The sequence below is a fragment of the Dendropsophus ebraccatus genome, chromosome 1 (assembly GCF_027789765.1).
Source record: "Dendropsophus ebraccatus isolate aDenEbr1 chromosome 1, aDenEbr1.pat, whole genome shotgun sequence".
Lineage (NCBI taxonomy): Eukaryota > Metazoa > Chordata > Amphibia > Anura > Hylidae > Dendropsophus > Dendropsophus ebraccatus.
In genome coordinates, this window is record NC_091454.1 from 151,712,962 (window position 1) to 151,739,034 (window position 26,073).

At 43.3% G+C, this 26,073-nt stretch overlaps 1 protein-coding gene across 3 annotated transcripts in view; it reads left to right on the forward strand.

Moving 5' to 3' along the window:
• APBA2 (amyloid beta precursor protein binding family A member 2) overlaps positions 1 to 26,073 on the forward strand; it is a 302,541-nt gene that overhangs the window by 234,408 nt on the left and 42,060 nt on the right. For all 3 annotated transcript variants that reach the window (XM_069956545.1, XM_069956547.1, XM_069956548.1), the window contains 4 exons: positions 1,762 to 1,947; positions 12,478 to 12,657; positions 12,745 to 12,957; positions 16,285 to 16,404. In XM_069956545.1, coding sequence (XP_069812646.1) covers positions 1,762 to 1,947; positions 12,478 to 12,657; positions 12,745 to 12,957; positions 16,285 to 16,404 — 699 coding nt within the window. The remainder of the gene's footprint in view (positions 1 to 1,761; positions 1,948 to 12,477; positions 12,658 to 12,744; positions 12,958 to 16,284; positions 16,405 to 26,073) is intronic.

The window sequence follows — 26,073 nt, forward strand, 5'->3', positions numbered from 1 at the left end:
GCACAGAGGAGAGACATCGGTATAGCGGCTGGAGAGGAAGATGAGTCTGGCTGCTGCGTTCAGGATAGACTGGAGAGGGGAGAGCTTAGACAGAGGAAGACCGATTAGTAGGGAGTTACAGTAGTCAAGACGGGAGTGGATCAGGGCGACAGTCAGAGTCTGAGCAGTGTCAGTGGTGAGGAATGGGCGGATTCTGGAGATGTTTTTGAGATGGAGATAACAGGAGCGTGTAAGAGCTTGGTTATAGGGAGTAAAGGATAGATTGGAGTCCAACAAAACCCCCAGACATCGAGCCTGATGCACAGGAGTGATGCTAGTACCACAGACTGAGAGGGAGATGTCGGGTTTAGGTTTGTTAGAGGGAGGAAATACAAGAAGTTCAGTTTTAGAGAGATTAAGTTTGAGAAACAGAGAGGTCATAGTGTTAGAGAGAGCGGATAGGCAGTCACTAGTATTTTGCAGGAAGGCAGGGGAGACGTCACGGGAAGAAGTGTATAACTGGGTGTCATCAGCATAAAGATGGTATTGGAAACCAAACCTGCTGATGGTCTGTCCGATGGGGGCTGTATAGAGGGAGAAGAGGAGGGGACCCAGGACTGACCCCTGGGGAATTCCAAGCTATTTAAAGGTACAGTCAGCTCTGTCCTTGTTTGTAAACCTCTTACCTACTGGAATTTTGATACATTGATTTATGAATGAAATTATCTGTTTGTAAACATTTGTCGGAAAAATAGTTTGTGTCAGAGAGATAAACAAGCTATTTACCCATAAAATAACCCCAAGATCAAGTAGGGGTAAGAATAGGAAAGCCGCCTCCTTCAAAGAGAACCCCTGATTAAGGTTTTATATACTTTTTTAAAAGAGAGATCACAGAGTTAGCACATATCAGTTTCTTGGACAGCAGTCCTAACTACAATTACAGTCTCAACATTGATAATTTCCCCACTGACCACACTGAAACTTTGTACTATACAATATACGTGTAGATATCCTGTTCCTATATGGTCCATGGCTGACCTTACAGATGGATCTGCAGCCTCTCTATCCAACTATCTGACTGCCAACAATATTATGTTCACCATCTATGCTAAAGACTTATTGGTGAGACCTTTTCGATTATCCTTTTCCAATGAGGGTATGGTGTACATTTACCATTGGGGGTCTGGTTACAAGCCTGCATTTGCACTTTATACCAGAGTGGCTATAAGTCCGTATGTGTTTTTAATGTCTAAAGGGTCACTGTGATTTGCCATTGGCTTCTATAGGTTTGGTTGAACCACATTTTGTGTGTTTTGGGGTATATTTTAAGTTTTGTAATATTAAAAGATATGCTTTATAATAGTGTGCTCCCCCCTTGTAAATCATTGCTTACTGCTGTTGGTGTTGTTTTCCAAACCAGTATCTCCAAAAACTAAAATCTGATATCCTGTATAGGGATATGTGTTTAAGGTTTAAGGTTACCTTTTGTACTGAGAAACATTTTTAAACAAATTTACCACCATACCCACAATGTGGCCACCGAGATCTCCTTACAAAATCCTTATTTGTAAGTGTTGGAGGACCCATCTAAGTACATATCGAAGGGGTAAAACCTTTTTTGCTGAGAAGTTGACTCCCTAGATCAGCCCTAGATCTTTGTTCTGTAACGACAGTTTTCTATTTTACAGCCTACTATAGACTATAGTTTTAAAGCAATGAGCTGCTGCTTACTTGTGTAAATTAGATTGTAAGCTTTTTTTCTTATTTATTTTCCATGAACAGGAAACAATGATGGACCATGCACTAAGGACAATCTCATACATTGCTGACATTGGAAATATTGTTGTCTTGATGGCAAGACGTCGGATGCCAAGATCGGCTTCACAGGATTGTATAGAAACTACTCCAGGTGCTCAGGAAGGAAAGAAGCAGTACAAGATGATCTGTCACGTGTTCGAGTCAGAAGATGTAAGTTGTTGTTTCCTAAGGTGCATGGGACTTTCAAGTATCCTATCCTATTCCATATCGAAAGAACAATGTTTTTTTTTTTTAGAACAATCAGCGTTTAGACGGAACGATATATCGTACGGAAAAATCGTTTTGCGATCGCTTAAGCCTATCTCGAACATGTTGTAAGATCAAAATGAACGATTTCTCACTCGTCGCTTGATCGTTCGCTGCGTTTACACATACGATTATCATTCGAATTCAATCGTTATCGCGCAAATTCGCACGATAATTGTTCCGTGTAAACGCAGCATTACACACATTATTTTGCTGGTAGTTCTAGCATTACTGTTTTCAACTGTTATTTGAGAAGGAGTAGGAAGGTAACAATTATCAATTAGGTACTAGGGTTCTACCATTCAGGGACCCCCACCATTCTGAAATATACAAAGACCCTTCAGCAAATTGTAATGTAAATGAATGACATGTAATAGTGTGATTGCAAAGAATATACTGTAGTATTGATGAACTGTAACCCTTCTAGAAATTGTTGTAAGGTAGGAAATGTTCGAGAGAAGATTCATGCTAAGGTAAACAATACAAATATCCTTGTATTCTGTCTATAAGTAAAACAGACAAAAATTAAGTACTGTATATGGCTTTAGGTGAAAAGTGATCTGTCACCTAAAGGCTATTATGAATGGTTAATCTCAGCTGTTACATCTACAGTACATCTACACTGTTTGACAGAAGTTTGAGGAAAGTAGTAAAACAGATTTTTTTTCGGTAATGAAAACATACTCATAAAGGGAGGCAGGGCAAAACTAATACACTTTGTTATCGCAGGGCATGAAGAGTGGTACAGGGATCAATGCTGGGAAGAGGGGTAGGCACCGTTAGGGTGGGGTGCATTTTATGCATGAAAAAATACATACCTTTAGGATTCTGTGTATGGCTATGTTCACACAATGTTTATTTCTCTGTTTTTGAAAAGAAAAAATTATGTCTGTGATCTTGAGGTCAAAATGATGTTCGTCATTTTGCTGTTTGGCTGCAGTCAGTGCAATGACGGCTGTTGGTACATTGTTTTAGTTCAGGTCGACTGATTGGCCTTTGGGTGTGTCTTTAATTGAAAAGGCCATTATTTATACACTGTGTACATTGGACGTCCGTCATTCCATTAACTTCAATGTGTTGCATTGAAGTCAAATACATTGCAGCAATAACGGTTGTCTTTTTGAATAGAAAAGGCGGACACATTTTCTCTTTTTTTGATGTTGTGTGAACATAGCCTATAACTGATAGGACACTGTAACCATGCTGCTGATAAAGCTTTGACACTAGAGTCTAATGAGTGACTCTCTTTAGTGAAATAGGGAGCAATTTAAAGAGGTACTCCAGTGAAAATGTTTTTCTTTCAAATCAACTGGCATCAGAAAGTGCCAGAGGTTTGTTATTTACTTCAATTTAAAAAATCTCCAGTCTACCAGTAATTATCAGCTGCTGTATGCCCTGCAGGAAGTGGTGTATTATTTCCAGTCTGACACAGTACTCTCTGCTGCCACCTCTGTCTGTGACAGGAACTGTCCAGAGCAGTAGCAATTCCCCATAAAAACCTTTCCTGCTCTCCAGACTGGAAAGAATACACCGCTTCCCGCAGGATATACAGCAGCTGATAATTCATGGAAGACTGGAGATTTTTTAATAGAAATAAATTATAAATATCTGCCACTTTGTGGCACCAGTTGATTCAAAAGTGTTTTTGTTTTTTTTTCTGGAATATCCCTTTAATGAAATGTGTCCAGTTATACTAAAATTCACAGAATGAATGTAATGCTTGTACACTCTGGGTTTTAGTGGACCTTATCCTGCTCCTTATAAGGATTCTATCTATGCCATTTGTTAAATCCTATTAACCCAGAATCTATAATGTTTTCAGTATGCTTGCTCACCTGCAATGATGTAAAATGGATCTTTTGGCTGGGTTCACACTACGTATATTTCAGTCAGTATATTTCAGTCAGTATTGCAACCAAAACCAGGAGTGGATAAAAAAACACAGAAAGGCTCTGTCCACACAATGTTGAAATTGAGTGGATGGCCGTCATATAACGGTAAATAACAGCCATTATTTCAATATAACAGCCGTTGTTTTAAAATAACAGCAAATATTTGCCATTAAATGGCGGCCATCCACTCAATTTCAACATTGTGTGAACAGATCCTTTCTGTGTATTCAATCCACTCCTGGTTTTGGTTGCAAAATGAGGACCACAATACTGACTGAAATATACGTAGTGTGAACCCAGCCTTTAGGTGATAGACACTTTTTGCACTGATTTTTTCCTATTGTTATTTGTTTCCTGAAAATTTATCAACTTCCTCAATAGTTTTAATTTCCTACCATTCCTACCATTCAGATCATTGGGTCGGATGGATTTTTATTTCTTTCAGTGTTAGTTATAGCAGTAGTGAGAGGGAAGTGGTTACACATCAGCTCAGATTGTGGATGCTGATAGAATCCTTGGAGGACAGCTCAGGCAGGCTGTAGATAGAGAAGAGAGTACACAAAAGGCAATTTTAAGGAAGAACCACCTAGACAGTGCACAAGTATAGAGACAAAATAAAAATAAACTGCAGAGACTAAAGAGAAACCAAGAAACATTTTATAACAATGCGAATTGGAGAAACAAATCTTAACCTAGACTGGTATGTTGTCTAGCTAGGCGTTCTAATTTAATATACTATTAAGTGGGTATTAACCTATACCAAATGTACCACAAAATGGTATCTATAGGAGCTTCCGGCTTTTAGACAGAGGAAGATCATGCAACACTTAAGTATAAATTGGGATCAAATGACACTTCACATCTCTGTCCTTCCAAATATTCAGAGACAGGCCATTGGATGGTTGGTGAAAATATAAACTAACTATCCTTTCATTCCTTCTTCCCTCAACTGTAAAGCGTTCTTCATTGTTGGACAATGTACTCATTGTATCAGAGAATACATTCTTTTAAGAAGCAATTCTAAGATGATTGCCCATTTCGAAGCTTTCTCATACACAGAACTGAAATTTTGCCATTTCCAGATCTAAAGACTCCTTGATTTTTTAAGTGTACATGATATTTTAGGAAATCAGCTATAGTTAAGGTTCTCCTGCAGCCAAGCTCCACTATCTTATACCGGTGGACATCAAAGGCCCTATCAATAGCAACTCATGATACAGCAGTGTCTTTGATAATTTCTTTAATGTCTGCTACCTGGGATGTCCCAGCGGAGTTCTATCACGAGAGGTTGTCCTGCACTCTGACTTGAGTCAGCTGTAATAAAACATTTGGCTCAATCCCAGAATTTGATATAAAAGTTCTTATTACATTCTATCTAGGATTCTAGGGATTTGATTTGTATAGTGATAATATATGTAATGATATAGAGGCCCGAAATGCAAGCAACACTAAGTGTGAAATAGTAACAACGCCGGAGGTAAGGATACTTCATGAAAAACCACTAAGACCAGAACACTGGTGGAGACACAGTGTCCCAATAAACTTTAAGAACATTAAGAGTCTGAGCAAAACATCTTAGCTTAGAAAATCAATGCTGAAAACAAAAGTCAATTGTATCCGGCATTTGCCTCCATTTTTCTCATTTCCTAAAAGTATAGATTTCAAGGCAGGTCGTAGGGGCACATCTGTTCACTTTCTACCAGCTTTCAAGCAGCTTTAAGGTGCCCATACACTTTAGTCAAGGGTCAGCTTGACTGCTCCCAGATCTGCAGGTGCCCTCCACTACTATCCACTTTCCCCTCTTCCCCATCCCCCTCCTCCCCACCATTGTGTTGTTACGTTAAAGTGAAAAAGTATTTTGTAAACTAAAATAAAAACAAGTTTAAAAAAAAAGGGCAGCTAAACTCACTTTGACAAGACTGGCAGACTGTCTAAATCATATGGTGGCCTTCTCACTCTCCCCCGACTAGTGATGTCAAGGAAAGAATGGACATGGACTTCAGACAGCATTCTAACTTTTCCTTTGAGAACACATGAGCATTTCACCTTGCTGAGAGTTGGTGGTGAGATTGGAAGAGAGAGTTGTTGGCCAATCGAATGTTCACCGCATTCCTGGTTGCCCCCCATCCCCACAAACTAGCCATCCTGGCTGCCCTCCATCCCCACACACTACCCATTCTGGCTGCCCCCCCCTCCCCACACACACTACCCACCCTAGCTGCCCCCCATCACAGCACACACTACCCATTCTGGCTGCCCCCCCTCCCCACACACACTACCCACCCTAGCTGAGCCCCATCCCAACATACACTACCCATCCTGGCTGCCCCCCATCCCCAAACACACTACCCACCCTAGCTGCCCCCCCATCCCCACACAATACCCATCCTGGCTGACCCCCATCCCCACACAAACTACCCATCCTGGCTGCCCCCCCATCCACATGCTAACCATCCAGGCTGCCCCCCCTCCCCCCACACACTACCCATCCTGGCTGACCCCCATCCCCACACAAACTACCCATCCTGGCTGCCCCCCCATCCACACGCTAACCATCCAGGCTGACCCCCCTCCCCCCACACACTACCCATCCTGGCTGACCCCTATCCTCAAACACAATACCCCACCTGACCCCCAGTGGCCCTACAGGTCATCAGGATGCCCGATGCCGCAGTCACCAATGTACGAGCGCCAGGTGACGTCACTGGTGCACACATATGGAGGCAGGGCAGGAGTGTGGCAGCGATGCGGCTGGCTGTGGCTCACATATCCATTAGACAAGTGTGGTATGTGGGGTGGGCTGTGGCTGCTGGCATCTTGGCGCTGGCGGACTGTGGGTGGCAATACATCTGATCAGGCACCTAGTACATGGATGGCAGTGGACCTGGGGCAGTGGAGGGGCCCACCAGGCTGAGGCTCAGAGTCCGAACCTGGAAGGCCCTTCTGTTGGTCTGGGCCCCTGTGCAGCTGAACTGGCTCACAAGTGATGTCTGCCACTTCCCTAATATATTGTATAAAGTGTCAGATACAGAAGTCATAAATGAGTACAATTTAGCTAAATCTAAACTAGAATGCTTCCATCCAGTGATGGCAAGCAGGGGTCTTGATTATGATGAGATATAAAATCTATATAATAAAAATCAAAGTCTGTCTGTCTGTCTGTCAGTCCCAAATAGACATCCAAACACCTGAACTGTTTGACCCCAAATTTGCCACACAGATACATTGGGTGCCCGGGAAGGTTTTAGCGAAGGTCCCGTCCCTGCCAGATGTACAGGAGGGGAGGGGGAGGGGAAAGAGAGGCGCCCCATAGAGATGAATGGGAAAATCTCCTCACTGCAAACACAGGTGATATAATTAGCTGCAGCAGACACGGCAGTTGGAGCCTTAGCAACCAATAGGATTACTGCTCTCATTTTCACAGGGAGCAATGGTTGCTAGGGAAGCTGCCTCACAACATCCACAGTAATAACTGGTAGACCCCCTACTCCATCTATACAGTATATGTATATACAGAGCCCCCTACTCCATCTATACTGTACATGTATATACAGGGCCCCCTACTCCATCTATACAGTATATGTATATACAGGAGCCCCTACTCCATCTATACAGTATATGTATATACAGGAGCCCCTACTCCATCTATACAGTATATGTATATACAGAGCCCCCTACTCCATCTATACTGTACATGTATATACAGGGCCCCCTACTCCATCTATACAGTACATGTATATACAGGACCCCCTACTCCATCTATACAGTACATGTATATAAAGTGCCCCCTACTCCATCTATACTGTACATGTATATACAGGGCCCCCTACTCCATCTATACAGTACATGTATATACAGGGCCCCCTACTCCATCTATACAGTACATGTATATACAGGGCACAACAGGTATACCAAACTGTGACTGGGTAACACTGCTACACCAGACCTGACCAATACCGCCATACTGTGACTGGATAACACTGTCATACCAGACCTTACCAATACCACCATACTCTGACTGGATAACACTGCCACACCAGACCTGACCGATACCGCCATACTGTGCTGGATAATACTGTCATACCAGACCTGACCAATACCACCATACTGGGACTGGATAACACTGCCATACCAGACCTGACCAATACCGCTATACTGTGACTTGATAACACTGCCATACCAGACCTGACCAATACCGCCATACTGTGACTGGATGACACTGCTACACCAGACCTGACCAATACCACCATACTGTGACTGGATAACACTGCCATACCAGACCTGACCAATACCACCATACTGTGACTGGATAACACTGCCATACCAGACCTGACCAATACCGCCATACTGTGACTGGATAACACCATCATATCAGACCTGACCAATACCGCCATACTGTGACTGGATAACACCGCTATACCAGACCTGACCAATACCACCATACTGTGACGGGATAACACTGTCATAACACATCTGACCAATACCACCATACTATGACTGGAAAAAACTGCTATACCAGACCTGACCAATACCGCCATACTATAACCGGATAACACTGTCATACCACACCTGACCAATACCGCCATACTGTGACTGGATAACACTGCCATACCAGACCTGACCAATACCGCCATACTGTGATTGGATAACACTGCCATACCACACATATACAAGAACTGACCAAAGATTTTCTGGCAAGTCTGAACGGGAGGGTACTGCCCCTCTGCAAGGTGCTACCCTACGCACCAGACCATGGGTGCCTAATGGTAAATACGACCCTGCAGGTATACAGGACACTACAGGTATACAGGACCCCAAAACTATACACTACAAGTGCACGCGACCTCCAACAACTATTTACTACAGGTATACAGGACCCCAAACTTTACACTACAGGTATACAGGACCTCCACCAACTATATACTACAGGTATACAGGACCCCAAACTATACACTACAGGTATACAGGACCCCAAAACTATACACTACAGGTATACAGGAACTCCGCCAACTATATAATACAGGTATACAGGACCCTCAAACTATACACTACAGGTATACAGGACCCCCGAACTATATACTTCAGGTATACAAGACCTCCACCAACTCTATACTACAGGTATACAGCACCTTCACCAACTCTATACTACAGGTATACAGGACCCCCGAACTATACAGTACAGGTATACAGGACCTTCACCAACTGTACACTGCAGGTATACAGGACCTCCCTCAACTATACACTACAGGTATACAGCCCCCCCAACTACACACTACAGGTATACAGGACCCCCCCAACTATACACTATAGGTATACAGCCCCCCAACTATGCACTAGAGATACGCGAGACCCCTAAAAACTATACATTGTGGGTATACAGAACCCCTCTAACTATGCACTACAGGTATACACTAATTCCACTGATTAACTTAGATGAAACAATACCTTTAGCTTGGCCTCCTGGGCACCTTAGAACAAATCTAATTAACACACTGACACTTTATACCCGGGCAGCGCCGGGTACATTTTCTAGTATATTATAATTATGAACAATTATTATACATTGATGAAGCCTTAGTTACATAGGACTAGACAACGACCTCAAGGCTTTTGAGTTTCACGACAGAGCACACTGCATCCTGAAGGGTTTTCTGAAAGTATATAATATGTTTAATTCCGTAGAAGATCTGTAATACCATATGTAGTAAATCTACGCCTGGGCACTGAATTGTATTTCCCTCCCTCATTGATGAAAATTTCCATTCATAGATTTTGTTTACCCTCTGCCTCCAGAGCTCAGGATGGTGCGGTGTGCCCTAATTCTGATTAAATGCCTCCTTCAGATAGACAGGGGTTGAGTCAGCTATAATTGCCATTGTGAGATCTCCAATCCCAACCTGTGCCAAAAGATTATTCTTAATAAAACTGATTCCATTATGACACTCTCTCTAGTCTCTGCTATATACCAATTATATTTTTGTTTTTTCACGGTGGATATATTCCCATTGCCTGCAGTCACAAAATGTGTTGTGTGGAGATAATCTTTAGACCCCGGGGGACGCATCGGCTTTGCCATAGAAGGAGCACATTACATCAATAAGAATAATAACACTGCGCTACATTATTTGCAGAATCCTGCAGTGCCTGTGACTTTTTAGACAACAGAAGTTAATAGGAAGCTTGTGTACATTTTTGTCTGTGCTTGAAAGTGGAAAACATATTGATATTTGAATTACTGCAAGAAATTTACTTTCATACTTTAGGAAACCTTTCTGAGCAAAAGGTAATGGTTAAGTTGAGTTCAGAACACAGCTATAAATCTCAGTATATACCTCTTAATCCTAGTAGAAAGAAATATAAGAGATGTAAACTCAAAGACCCCCTAATGGGCACTTTGCTCTCTAGTTAAGTTCTCTGGTTTTGTAAAAGACATTACCCTGGCTAATATAGTACACTGTTTATATGCAGAGAATATACGGAGAACTCATGCAAAGATAATAGTCCAGGGAGGGCAGGAAGTGGTGGGAACATAATAATGAAGTGATACTTACCTGTCCCTACGCCCCTTAAACAGCACAGCACCACCGCTCCCGGTCACCTGCTAGTCTGCTGTATCTCCTGGTCCTGTGACATCATGGCCCCTCTCAAGAAAAGCAATCAAAAGCCAGCACACCACACTAACACTTGTTCACACTATGCAGTTTGCATGAAGCCGAGGCTAACAAGCAGCAAAAACAGAAAATTGCTGCAACAAACTGCAAGTGCCATATAGGATTTTTTTTTTTAATAAGGTTCTTAGCAAACCATTTGATCAAATAGAATGTACCAGCTCACCGCCTTAAGGTGACCTCAGAGATTTGGAACCTACTCTAGCAATGGCCTCTCTCGGACTGAAAGGGCCCTATTACACCAATAGACTATCTGACAGATTTTTTAAGCCAAAGCCAAAGCTCACAGTTACCTCACTTCTGTGGCTTAACACTGCATACTAGTGGGTTCAGTCTCTAGTAAAGGATACAGGTTCAGTCCTTGTTAAGGGCTCTGGCCTAAGCGAGGCCTGCTTGGTCACTGCAGCAGGAGTCTTGAGTCTGTCTCTCATACACACTGTCTAGGAGAACAAAAGAACAGGAAGTTACCTCAACCTTTATAAGGTCGTGCGACATAGAGAAGATTACAAAGAAAAGGGTTGAGCGTCTTGCACCTGTGATTGGCTAAACACAACACATAGCTAAACCTTAACACCACAGCTGTGTACAGAGAGGCATGAGACACCTAGTGGCTGGAGGGGAAATCATAGCTCCCAGCTCTTGGTGTGACACCTGACAGAGTTACTTTCTGACGGGCCGTGAAAAGCTTAGTTACCCCTGTACTGGAACTCTCCAGCAGCAAAGACCACAGTGCTTATAGCAGGCTATTGGTTGCAACACAATTGTTACATATGTTTATAGTCTCCCCTTCAAAAGTACCAAACCCTTTTGGACCTCATTCTTAGTGGGATCCATTGTGGTTGTCTTATTTGTTCAGCAACATATATTCCACAGTCTCATGGTTTTGTTATACAAGTAAGCAATGGCACTTGTGTGAACAGAGCTATTAAAGGGGTTGTCCAGCAAATTTTGTTTCTTTTAAATCAACTGGTTTCAGAAAGTTTTATATAGATTTGTAATTTACTTCTTTTTAAAAATCTAAGGTCTTCCCATACTTATCAGCTAGTGTATGTCCTGCAGGAAATGGTGTTTTCTTTTCAGTCTGACACAGTGCTCTCTGCTGCCACCTCTGTCCGAGACAGGAACTGTCCAGAGCAGGAGAGGTTTTCTATGGGAATTTGCTGCAGCTCTGGACAATTTCTGCCTTGGACAGAGGTGGCAGCAGAGAGCACTGTATCAGACTGAAAAGAAAACAACATTTCCTGCAGGACATACAGCAGCTGATACGTATGGGAAGACTTCGGATTTTTTTTTAATTAAAGGGCTGGAAATGACTATGGGGATAATAAAGGTATGCCAAGTATCATACTAAATAGCTCTATTTAGCAATGCTTCCATTTACACCCCTATTTTCCTGCTGACAGGTCCCCTTTAAGTGATGGCTCTTTCTTGTGATAAAATGCTTGCTTCTACAAATATGGTAATGTGAACCACATATTTTTTTATAAAGCGATAGCAGACATCTGGCCTGCAATATCACAGCATGCATGACTTCCAAATGACCTCAACCCAGATAAGTGCTTTTATAGAGCTGTAAGAAATGTAGAATCACCATTTCCTTTTGACGGAGAACAGTCATTACATATATTTAAAAGGCCATTTTTATCACTATACTTCTTTGTGTACTGAATTAAAATTATCCCATAGTGACACCTAGTGGCAGGAAAAGATTTAACATTGTTTTTCTCCTGGCCCATACAATATTGCTGCTATTGCTTTTATTAACAATTGTATTGTAATACATTATGAAACAATATGATTGTTATTACTATACAAATGACATCAGGGGCTGATAAAACAGTACTAGACTTGACACTTTGTTCTTTCCTTCTTAGGCCCAGCTCATTGCACAGTCAATTGGCCAAGCTTTCAGTGTTGCTTACCAGGAGTTCTTACGAGCCAATGGGATCAACCCAGAAGACCTCAGTCAAAAAGAATATAGCGACATCATTAATACTCAAGAGATGTATAATGATGACCTCATACACTTCTCAAACTCTGAAAACTGCAAGGAGGTAAGTATAATACTATGATGTTATCGCTATTAATAGATGCCTTTATGGACTCTCTGTGAAATATGGTTATGATTTATTTGTTAACAGCTTCAAGTGGAAAAGCTCAAGGGAGAGATTTTGGGAGTGGTTATTGTGGAATCTGGATGGGGCTCAATACTTCCTACTGTAATACTCGCAAATATGATGAATGGGGGGCCGGCTGCGCGCTCTGGAAAACTCAGCATTGGCGATCAAATTATGTCTATCAATGGAACAAGCTTGGTTGGCCTTCCTCTAGCAACTTGTCAAGGTATAATTAAGGTATGTGCAGTCTATTCTACATCTATTATGTGTTGTCTTATTAATCCCTATGGGAATATTTCCCTTAAATTCAGGTATTGTAGATTTACCAACCACATCTGCTGGAAGTTTGTTCTAGGGATTTACTACTTTTTCAGTAAACTTTTTCCTACACAGACCAAAATATGTAAACAGGGCTATCTCTAAAACAGAAAATTCCTACAAAACTGATAGCTCACACCAAAGTATAATGAACAATGTACACTTTATTTGAAAATTCATATAACATACATAAAAACACATATTTTAAAATTCCAAGATATTGACAGATTTGCACAGATGACATAGGTGGGCCACAGAGATCACTAGGACATAATTGAGCAGTGAGGGGAAGCGTAATACAATTACTCAGGCGCCCAAACAAAGGAAAAAATCAGTAAAGTGCACAGTGCTGCTAGTGTCCAACAAAAATATAGCAGCAAAGGTAGTATATGCTAAAGTGCACAGTGCTGTAAAGAGGCTATGTACAAAATCTCTGATATATGGGCGGCTGAGGTGATTACAAATATACACAGTAATGGCGACAGTGTCTAACCAGCTTCCAAATAAGTAACATGCAAAGGTGCAGGGTATACCTTAAGTCAGGTGACCGCGTGGTCCTCCTCCTCCCCAACGCACGTTTCGCGTTAGCTTGATCAGCATCTTTAGGGTGTTTGCCATTTGTAAAGCTGACATGTTGTATATATTCCTCAGTATGATTACAATGATACGCCGTTTTTTACTTCTTTTAAAAAATACAGACTTTTTAAAAATCAAAATATGTTTAAAAAAAGCTGATAGGGTTTGTGCTTCAGTCTCTCCAACCGCCTTTGGACCTGTTCTGTTTTATCAATATCTTTTGTAGGTGAGGTTTCTAGAACTTTACACAGTATTCCAGATGTGGTCTATAAAGTGGGATACAATCTCCCTACTGCTTATACCTCTAGCTATACAGGCCAGCATATGATTTGCTTTCCCTATCACCTGGTTGCACTGTTGACTCATTTTAAGGTTAGCAGAAATCATTACCCTTAAAACCTTCTATTCTTAAGTCTTTGCTAACACAGATCTGCCAATATGATACTAGTTACAGGATTCCTTCTGCCCAAATTACATTTGGAAACACTGAACTGCAGTCTCCATTGTTTGGACCACTTATCTAGCAAAGCTAAAATATTCAGGAATATCAACCCAATTGCACACTTTTGTGTCATCAGCAAACAGACAAACTTTACCTACAAAACCTTCTCCTATGTCACTTACAAACATATTAAAAAGAATAAGACCCAGAATAGACCCTTAAGGCCATCACTTGTAGCCGCTCTCTGCTCATATTGCACACCTTTCACAACAACACATTTATAGCTTTGAACTTCAAAGAACAGAAGAGTCCAGCACTCACCGATCAATGAAAAATGCAGTTGGGTTTAATGCAGACACCGGAGGCTGCCTGGGAAGGGGGAAGGTGGTGTGCAGGTGCGTTACCGCTATCTGTCAGCCAACCACAAATCCACTGAACTATCCAGGGAATAAAGTGGTTATCCAGGATTAGAAAAATGTGGATGTTTTTTTTCCAGAAACAGCACCATTCTTGCCTCTAGTTTGGGTGGTGTTTTGCAATTTAAGTAGCAGTGCACTTTTTTGTTTCATTTCCTCCCCTTCTGCAGACTTATATGTACATTTACCATTGACACTGATACCCATGTGACCTCTTTTCATTAGCTGCGGGCCAGCCGGAAGTCAGACTGCCTAAAGGAGAAAATAATTAATCTGGTCACAGTCAAAGAAATCAGTGTGTACCCGAGTACCTAAAAGTATGATTTACAGTGAGGAAAACAGGATCTGTAAAAAAAAAAAAAAATCCAAAATATAACATTGTTTGATTTATAAATAATTATTCAGTATTTGATACAATTAAAAAAGAGAACTTAATATTTGGTACAGAAACCTTTGTTTTCAGTTAAAGAGGTCAGATGTTTCCTGTAGTTCTTCACTATGTTTGCAGACACTGCAGCAGGGATTTTATCCCACTCCTTCATACAGATCTTCTCCCAGATCTTTCAGGTTTCAGGGCTGTCACTAGGCAACGCAACATTGAGTTTCAGCTCCTTTCAAAAATTTCCTATTGAGTTCAGGTCTGGAGACTGATTAGGCCGATCCAGGGCCTTGAAATTGTTTTTATGGAGCCACTCCTTAGTTGCCCTGGCTGTGTGTTTAAGGTCATTGTCATGCTAGAAGACCTGGCCACAACCCATTTTCAGTGCTCTTATTGAGGGAAGGAGGTTGTTGGCCAAAATCTTGTGATATGTGACCCCATCTATACTTCCTTTAATATGGTGCAGTCGTCCTGTCTCATTAGCAAAAAAAACACCCCAAAGTGTTTTCACCCCCATGCTTCATGGTCGGGACTGTGTTCTTGGGGTTATACTCATCCTCCTTCTTCCTCAAAAGAAGGTAAGTGTTTATATCAAAAAGTTTTATTTTTGTCTCATCTGACCACATGACCTTTTCTCATGCCACCTCTGGATCATCCAGATGGTCATTGGTGAACTTCAAATGGGCCTGGACATGTGCTGGCCTGAGCAGGGGGACCTTGTGTGCCCTGCAGGATTTTATTCTTGCAGGGCACACAAGGTGTTACTACCAGTAATCTTTGAGACTGTGGTCCCAACTCTCTTCAAGTTATTGATTAGGTACTCCCTTGTATTTCTGGGCTGATTCTTGAACTTTTTAAGAATCATCCTTAGTACATGAGACAAGATCTTTCATGGAGCCCCAGACTGAAAAAGATTGACAATTAGTTTGTGTTTCTTCTAATAATTGCATCAACAGGTGTTGCCTTCTCACAAGCTTCTTGCCTATTGTCCTGTTGCTCATTCCAGCCTTGTGCAGGTCTACAATTTTGTTCTTGGTGTTCTCAGACAGCTCTTTGGTCTTGTACATGGTGGAGAGGTTGAAGTGTGTGGATAGGTTCAAACTTAGGATAGGTGGATAAGTTCAAACCCCTTCAACAGATCTTCTCAGTAAGATCTGACATTGCTATCCACCTACAAGTGAATTCTTCCCTGTTTAGTAAGGTTTACATGTATGTTAGATGTGTCACTGTGTTCCTTTGTCTTCAATGTTCTATCATTTTCTTGTATCCTGTAGATGTAAATGCCTTACATGGGGTTATGATGATCTTTGTTTTTTTGTTATAAAATTGTGTGGGTCAAGATTTGGTATTTCTTCCAGTTCCTCTTTAGAAATAAAAAGAAAAATTTATCTTGTCGATGTAAGTTTACTTTGTTCATTTTTTTTTTTTTGCAGGGCCTTAAGAATCAAACACAGCTAAAGCTAAATATTGTCAGCTGCCCCCCTGTCACCACCGTCCTCATCAAGAGACCTGACCTGAAGTACCAGCTGGGGTTCAGTGTGCAGAATGGAATTGTAAGTTCACTTCTCAGTACTTTTTTTTTACTTTCAGCTTAGTTTTCGAGTAATGCTATTATTTGGTTTTATGGTTTCATTTGTTGATTTTATTTGTCTATGGGGCATTTACTAAGAGCAGTGTTTCATATGCAACTCTTATGTGATGTAGCATGTGCCCTACCATGGATTCCTCCCTGATATATTTTATGCCAGGAGGTTGCCAGAATTAAAAAAAAAAAATGACATGATCCACAAGCCACATGTTCCCCTCTTCCTGCCAAAAGTTTATAGTACACAGCATAGTTATAAGACAATAAAACAACTTTAATAACACTACAGGCTTAGATACACCACCTGATCATGACAATGGCCCTGGATATTGTTTTATGAATAAACCTATATACACTAACCTTGTCCCTAATAAAATGCCCGAACATAAATTTTAATGTATAAGTAATACATTATGTATAAATAATAGTAATGTACTTATATAACCAGTAATATCCCCCTGTGCCCTTATAGTGGTCATGCACTACACTTGCAATATACAGGGTATAATCACACTGTAAACTTGATATAAGTGATAACAATAACCAGTGATTCACATGTGATGTCTTGTTGATATTCCCTCTCCTTTTAATTCTTCACCTGGTCCAAACCATCATGAAAACTTATTTTAGCCTCAACTGGTCTCTGTGGAGTTTGATAATAGTGTTCTCAGTACTACCCCAGACATAAAAATTTCTTACTTGTAATAGTGCCCCACTGTTGTGCCCTACACAGTACTAGCGCACCTCTGTACTCCACTGCGATCCACAGATCAGTTTTTGACTCCTTTGTTTTAAATACATCCAAGGGTTCAGCATATGACCCGCATCTCTATTCATTCTCTCTGTACCTGGCTCTTTTTGAAAGCTTCATAGAGAATGAATGGAGCTGTGGGTCATGTGCTGCACCTCTAGCTGTATTCCTAACAAAGGAGTCGGGGGCAGATCTGGAGATTGCCAGAGGGTATGGAGGTCGGACCCCCCGTAATCTCTAGTCCCCTATCCTGTGGATAATTTAGTTTTAAGTAGGAAAAACCCTTTAATTCCCTCCACAGTAGTGGTTCACCCCCACACAGTAAAGGTGTTCCCCACATAACCCCTTAGCTATATCTATATCTATAAAATGATGCAGCGTTGCTTGCCATGTAAACTGCTTGTTTGCTGTTGCCTCTGTCTCCCTGAAAATGCAGTTCTGTTCCTCCCCACACTGTAAATCAGCACTAACTAGTCATCCGGGCTGCATCTCTCCCTCAACTAGTCACGGCTCCCGGTCTGCAATCACTCCCCTTTGCGCTGTAATCATTCCCCTCTGTGCTGTGACCTCTGAGAGGCTTGTGGCCTGTGATTCACACCCAGAAAGGTGGGATTACAGCATGGAGGGGAGTGATTACAGCGCAAAGGGGAGTGAATACAGCCCTGGAGCCGTGACTAGTTGAGGGAGAGACGCCACCCACATGACTGGTTAGCGCTGATTTACAGTGTGGGGAGGAATAAAACTGCATTTTCAGGGAGACAGAAGCAACAGCAAACAAGCAGTTTACATGGTAGGAAATGCTCCAGCATCATTATTGTATCTCAAAATCCTAAATCATTATGATTGGTTCCCTCTAAACTTAGCAATAGCAGTAATATATTTCTTACCATACATTGGGCTCTATTATTTATCTAAATAGTCTGTTTATTTTGCGAAGGGACATTCTTACCAGGCTCACTGTAGGGAAGTAAATAATTACATGTAGTGTTAAAGAAAATCTAGTTTTTTGGCTTACGTTTCTTCAGTAGCAGTCTGGCACCATCTACTGAAAAGTAAAAAGAACTACATTAACTTGAGTGATAGGAAACTACAACACCCTGCAAAATACAGTGATCCCTCAACATACGATATTAACTGGTTCTGGAAGGACCATTGTATATTGAAACCATTGTATGTTGAGTCTATATTTCTATGGAAAACTAGTAAGTGGTTCCGAAGACCCCAAGAAGTCAAACTAAATGGATAGAGTTATGGCCTGTTTACTTGAAGCGATAATTTGCCCAATCGATCATTTAACAATTTTGAAGCAACAATTTGATTTTTATAACGATCAGTGTTTAGACGAATAAATCGTTAGAAAATTTGTTCGAAAAATCATTATTGTCATCGTTTAAGAGCACTTAGGCCCATCTCAAACTTAGGGTAAATCTTTGAAAGACACAAAGCTATCTGCGAATTTTTAGCGAACGACCAATGACGATTTAAGAACATGTTGAAAGATCACAATAAACAATTTTTCGCTTGTCGCTTGATCGTTTGCTGTGTTTACACGAGCCGATTATCGCTCAAATGCGATCGTTATTGTGAAAATTTGAACAATAATCGTTCCGTGTAAACGCACCATTAGACAGCCGATAGATAAATAGAACCTGACCTATATCAGGAATCACATCAGCCAGATAGATATAAGAGCCACTAAAAATCACATATGCACAGCTGCATGCAGTCCTTAGACTGATGATCTAAGACACCAAGACCATGCTGGCACTGCCTGGCATCTAGCGTGGCACACAAGGCCCTCTTTTCCCTTCTCACTGACAAGGATCATTGCAGGGTCCCTCTTTTGTTCCTGATAGCACTGGCACACACAGGCCGCTCTTCCTTCTTTCCCCCCTGGCAATGGACTGAATGCAAGGTCCCCCAGTGTCTGAATTCCCCAGTGTCTTGGCGTCACACACAGTAGCCTGCACACTCTCACAGTAGCCTGCACACTCTCACAGTAGCCTGCCCACACTCACAGTAGCCTGCACACTCTCACAGTAGCCTGCACACTCTCACAGTAGCCTTCCCACACTCACAGTAGCCTTCCCACACTCACAGTAGCCTGACCACTCTCACAGTAGCCTGCACACACTCACAGTAGCCTACACACACTCACAGTAGCCTAGCGCTGGAACGCATGGGACGTCATCAAGATGGCGGCGCCCCGGCCTTGCTTGCACAGAAACAGAGGAGTAGGTAACGTAGAAGATACAGACTGCAAAGGCAGTCTGTAGCTTCATAAATAAACTTAGGGAAAGATAAACTTTTATATTAGGGACAGTGAAATTTAGATGATAGGTTCTCTTTAAGGACCCGTGCAATGTTCAGCATGGAGAAAATGTTTCAGTGGCATTCCTAGTGATGAAGAGGGTGGGGAGGAGGGACGGAGGGGTGGTGCAAAGTTGGGGCACAGATACTCCCGTTTGGCACAGGCTTCAAGTTTAAGGGTGCCTTCACACCTACTGACTCGCAGCGTTAATAACGCTGCGAGTCGGCTAGGTCCTGGCAGATCACTGTCAGTACATACACGCAGCGGTCTGAACGACCTCTGCGTGTATGTAAATCTGCCGGCCACTTAACCCCTTCTGATGCCGGCCGGCCGCTTCCCACTCAGCTCTGTATACATTACCTCCTCGCTCCACGGGGTCCTGCTCTCGCGCCCGGCCAATCATTGTGTTGCCCTGCCGCAGCCACTGATTGGCCGGGCGGGAGAGCAGGACGCCTGGACCCCGTTGAGCGAGGAGGTAATGTATACAGAGCTGAGCGGGAGGCGACCGGCCGGCATCAGAAGGGGTTAAGCGGCCGGCAGATTTACATACACGCAGCGGTCGTTCTGATCTGCCAGGACCTAGCCGACTCACGGCGTTATTAACGCTGCGAGTCGGTAGGTGTGAAGGCACCCTAAAAGTAATTTTTTAGGACAATAACTGCATCACCTGCCAAATGGACCACAGGACAGATCTTGGATTAAAAACAGCTATCCGAAGGTACAAGTGGTTTGGGGGGGGTCAGATTGTGGGTACAGAGTCGCTTTAAGCAGAGAGCTAGGAGTGCTTCAGCTGGGATGTTGCTTGTAGGCAGAATCACTGTGACCTGTGGCCCTTGCCTGCTTCTGCAGCTGTTTCACAGGGCAGTCCCGTTGGGGAGGAGTGATGTCACAGCTGCCTTGAGGCATTGTATCCTGATGCTGGATTCAAGGTGCGATGCTCTTCAAGGCCATCGTACCTTGAATCCATCACATCTTGAGGCCATAGTATGTCGGGGGATTACTGTACAATGATTGTTTGTGGTGGTTCCATTTCCATTTTTAGTGGTACACCTTTTGGGTACATGTGACGTTATGATAGTTTTTGACAAAAAAACAGAAGGTGCAACAGCAACCTACAGGTGCAAGATCTTACGGTATATACTCCTCCCAGCGTACACATGGTAAACACCTGCTCTGTAGATATTAAAAAGTGAGGATCTTAGCAAACTATTTGATCAGAGTGTACCATGTCGCCACGATAAGGCTTCCTCGAGACATGGTCCCTACTCTAGCATTTCCACACTAGCAATGGCCTCTTCTGGGCTGAATAAGCCTACAACTGGGCAGATAGGAGCCAAATTATCTCTTTTTATAGCACCCTTGGAACATGGGTGGAGTGCAGGCCAACAGGAGGTAGCCACACCCCCCAGATTCAACAGAAAAAATAAATAATTGGCAGCACGTCTATGACTCTGTTCACACTGCAGGTTGCACGCTGCTTGTGGCTTAAGTACAGACAAAAAAACAGAAGGTGCAACAGCAACCGTATATACTTCTCCCAGCGTACACACGGTAAACACCTGCCTTGTTTTGTTAGCTTTTATCTATATTTTTTAGGGGTTGGGATTAACAAAAAAATTTCATTTTGGTTAGTTTTTTATTTATTTATATTGCAGCGTTAATCGGGTGGGATTATTAATGTAACGGGTTAATAGACAGGGTCATTGCGGACGCGGCGATACCAAATATGTGTATTTTATTTTTAGGTGATCATTTATAAAGGGGGGGGGGAATGTGTATATTTATTTAATTATTTAATTAATTTATTTATTTTACTTATTTATTTAATCATAATTATTTTATGTGTGTAACTTTTTCATATATATAATCCATTTCAGCACATGATCTGTGCTGTAATACATTATATAGTGAATGAGCTGTCAGCATTACAGCTGACAGCTCATTTAAACAATCAGACCCTTGCCTCAGTGCAGCCTCTGGGTTGCTATGGTTATCCCCCGCAGCCGTGCGATTGGGTGAAGGGGGAGTCAAAGGGAGCCGATCTCCTTCCGGATTTCCCATAGACGTTGCAGTCCCATGGACTATGCGGCTCTCCTCCGGGCAGGGACAGTAGGAGGAGGCTTTGTGAGACAGCCTCTTCCCGCTGCCCGATTGCTGTTAGGGACAGCGGGGGGAGGCAAGGAAAGGATGACGTTCGGGGGACGTCATTTTGCAGGAATTTACCTGCATTACCTGACATTTCCCAAACGTCATATTGCGGCAAGGGGTTAAAGTTTATAAAGTTGAACAAAATGGAAACTCAGTGGGGCACCCCAAGTTGCTTTACAAGAGATGTTGCTTTATAAGAAATAGTGAATGCTTATTGCATTCATAAATGTAATGTTAATTTCAGTACAGAAAACCTCAGAACAGGTATGGCACTATGAGGCTATGTTCACACCAGGGCCGTATTTACCACTAGGCACCCGTGGTCTGGTGCCTTGGGCAGCACCTTGCAGGGGGGCAGCACCAGGGAGTAGGGGGAAGGAAACAACTTTTAAATTTTTTTTAGTCTCCCATCTCCCATTCAGACTTGCCAGTAAATCTGGTGTCTTTTCAAGGGGGAGGGGGATATGTTTGTATTGGTCAGGTCTGGTGTGGAGGTGTTATCCAGTCACAGTATGGTAGTATTGGTCAGGTCTTGTGTGGCAATGTTAAATGTGATGCCTGGAGCTATTACCTACTAATCTACCAATCCTGTTCTGAGAATCCCTTTGCAGACTGCTTTAACCCCTTAGTGACCGCCGATACGGCTTTTTACGGTGGTCACTAAGGGTCCTTATTCTGCTGCCATCAGCTTTTTACGGCGATGGCAGAGAATAAGATAGCGGGTCCGTCCCACCCCCCCCCCTTACCGACGATCGCCGCTATTAACGTTATAGCGGCGGCCGTCGGTAAAGGGGATTACCGGTGAATCCACGGCGGGGGGGGAGATGAAATAAGTGTCCATCAGACCCCAGATCAGACCCCCCTAGTGCCCTGATAACTAACCCCCCTCCCCCGGAGGCCATCATTTCCAAGATGGCCACCGCCATCGCTGTGAACAGACTAATGTCTGTTCACAGCAATGGAAAAGTTAAAATGAATGAAAACCCTATGCTCTCCACCACCGGAGGTAGCGGAGAGCATGGGGCAGTGATCGGGGACCCCCCTGTGGGGTCCCGGTACAAGCGATCAGCGGTATATACTATATACCGCTGATCTCTTGTGCCACGTGCATCCCGGCACTTTTTATCCCCTGTCACCATGAATGATTGGTGACAGGGGATAAAAAGTGATGTATCCTGTCCCTCAAGTTGCCCCCCCCCCCCAGTCCCCCCTGTCCCCCAGTCACCCCCCCTTCCCCATATACGTTACCTGATCCTGGAGCTCCTTCCTCCTCGACGTCCTGGCTGGTTATGAAGTGCGCATGCGCTCCACAACCAGCCAACTCTGAAAATTTTAAGTGACAGAGACCAATTTGGTCTCTGTCACTGAACTATGATTACTGTGATAGAAAATATCACAGTAATCATAGTAATGTAGTGAAAATGAATGTGCAAAGTACAAAAAGTGACAAACATACAAAAAAATAAAACACACTTTTTATTATAGTAATAATTGCAGTTTACTCCCAAATTACCCCTAACCCCCCCAGATTACCCGTAACCACCGCACGTTGCCCGTAACCACCGCACGTTGCCCGTAACCACCGCACGTTGCCCGTAACCACCGCACGTTGCCCGTAACCACCGCACGTTGCCCGTAACCAGCGCACGTTGCCCGTAACCAGCGCACGTTGCCCGTAACCACCGCACGTTGCCCGTAACCACCGCACGTTGCCCGTAACCACCGCACGTTGCCCGTAACCACCTCAAATTGCCAGTGACCCCCTCCAGATTGCATGTACCCACCCCAGATTACCTATAAGCACTTCAGTTTATCAGTAACAATCCCAGATTGTCTGTAACCCTTCCAGGTTGCACATAACCCCCTCAGGTTCCCTGTAATCACGCCAGATTACATGTAACCCCCCAGATTGCACGTAACCACCGCACGTTGCCTCTGACCACGCCACAATGCCTCTGACCACTGCACCTTGCCTCTGACCACCGCACGTTGCCTCTGATCACCATACGTCGCCTCTGACCACGCCACGTCGCCTCTGACCACGCCACGCCGCCTCTGACCACGCCACGCCGCCTCTGACCAACCCAAATTGCCAATGACCCCCTCCAGATTGCGGTGCCCATACCAGATTACAGGTACCCACCCCAGATTGCCTATAAGAACTTCACTTTATCCGTAACCACCCCACATTGCCCGTAACCACCCCTCGTTGCCCGTAACCACCCCGGATTGTCTGTAAGCACTGCAGGTTGCCCGTAACCACCCCACGTTGCCCGTATCCACCCCAGATTGTTTGTTAGCACTGCAGGTTGCCCGTAACCACCCCACGTTGCCTCTGACCACCCCAAATTGCCAATGACCCCCTCCAGATTGCGGTAACCATGCCAGATTACAGGTACCCACTCGAGATTACCTATAAGCACTTCAGTTTATCCAAAACCACCCCACATTGCCCGTAACCACCCCACGTTGCCCGTAACCACCCCAGATTGTCTGTTAGCACTGCAGGTTGCCCGTAACCACCACACGTTGCCCATAACCACCACACGTTGCCTGTAACCACCCCACGTTGCCTGTAACCACCCCAGGTTGCCGTAACCACAGCAGGTTGCCCGTGACCACCCCATGTTGTCCGTAACCACCCCAGATTACCTGTAACCACCTCAGGTTGCCCATAACCACCCCAGACTGTCTGTAACCACCCCACGTTACCTGTAATCTCATTTTTTTTATTTTATTTTAGTAACTGCGCTATTCTAATAACCATTACTAGCTGCGGTTTTGCTCCAGTAAATTGGCGCTCCTTCCCTTCTGAGCCCTGCTGTGTGCCTATACAGTGGTTTATGCCCACATATGAGGTACCGTTTTACTCAGAAGAACCTGCGTTACAGATTTTGGGGTACGTTTTCTCTCCTGTTCCTCGTCAAATTGAGAAATTTCAAACTAAACCAACATATAATTGGAAAAATTAGAGTTTTTCATTTTTACTGGCCAATTTTGAATACTTTCCTCTAATACCTGTGGGGTAAAAATGGTCACCACACCCCAAGATGAATTCTTTGAGGGGTGCACTCTCCAAAATGGGGTGACTTTTGAGGGGAATCTATTCTGCTGACACTACAGGGGCTCTGCAAACGCACCTGGCGCTCAGAAACTTCTTCAGAAAAATCTGCACTGAAAATGCTAATTGGCACTCCTTCCCTTCTGAGCCCGGCTGTGTGCCCATGCAGTGGTTTATGCCCACATATGGGGTACCGTTCTACTCAGGAGAACCTGCGTTACATATATTGGGGTGACATTTCTCTCCTTTTCCTCGTGAAATTGAGAAATTTCAAACTAAAGGAACTTATTATTGGAAAAATTCGAGTTTTTCATTTTTACTGTCTACTTTTGAATACTTTCCTCTAATACCTGTGGGGTCAAAATGCTCACCACATCCCAAAATGAATTCTTTGAGGGGTGTACTTTCCAAAATGGGGTGACTTATTGGAAGATTTTACTCTGCCGACACTACAGGGGCACTGCAAACGCACCTGGCGCTCGGAGACTTCTTCAGCAAAATCTGCATTGAAAAAGCTAATTGGCGCTCCTTTCCTTCTGAGCCCTCCTGTGTGCCCATGCAGTGGTTTATGCCCACATATGAGGTACCTTTTCACTCAGGAGAACCTGCGTTACAAATTTTGTGGTACTTTTTTTCTCTTATTCCTCATAAAATTGAGAAATTTCAAACTAAAAGAACATAATATTGGAAAAATTCGAGTTTTTCATTTTTACTGTCTAATTTTGAATACTTTCCTCTAATACCTGTGGAGTCAAAATGGTCACCACACACCAAGATGAATACTTTGAGGGGTGCACTTTCCAAAATGGGGTGACTTATGGTGAGATTTTACTCTGATGGCACTACAGGGGCACTGCAAACGCACCTGGCGCTCGGAAACTTCTGCAGCAAAATCTGCATTGAAAAAGCTAATTGGCGCTCCTTCCCTTCTGAGCCCTCCTGTGTGCCCATACAGTGGTTTACGCCCACATATGGGGTACCATTGTACTCAGGAGAACCTGTGTTACTGTGTTACTGTGTTACTGTGTTACTTTTTTCCTCTTCCTCGTGAAATTGAGAAATGTCAAACTAAACGAACATATTATTGGAAGAATTCGAGTTTTATATTTTTACTGTCTTCTTTTGAATACTTTCCTGTAATACCTGTGGGGTTAAATGGTCACCACACACCAAGATGAATTCTTTGAGGGGTGCACTTTCCAAAATGGGGTGACTTATGGGGGGGGTTTCTCTCTGCTGACACAACAGGGGCACTGCAAACGCACCTGGCGCTCAGAAATTTTCTGCAGCAAAATCTGCATTGGAAAAGCTAATTGGCTCCTTGGCTCCCTTCCTTCTGAGCCTGGCTGTGTGCCCATACAGTGGT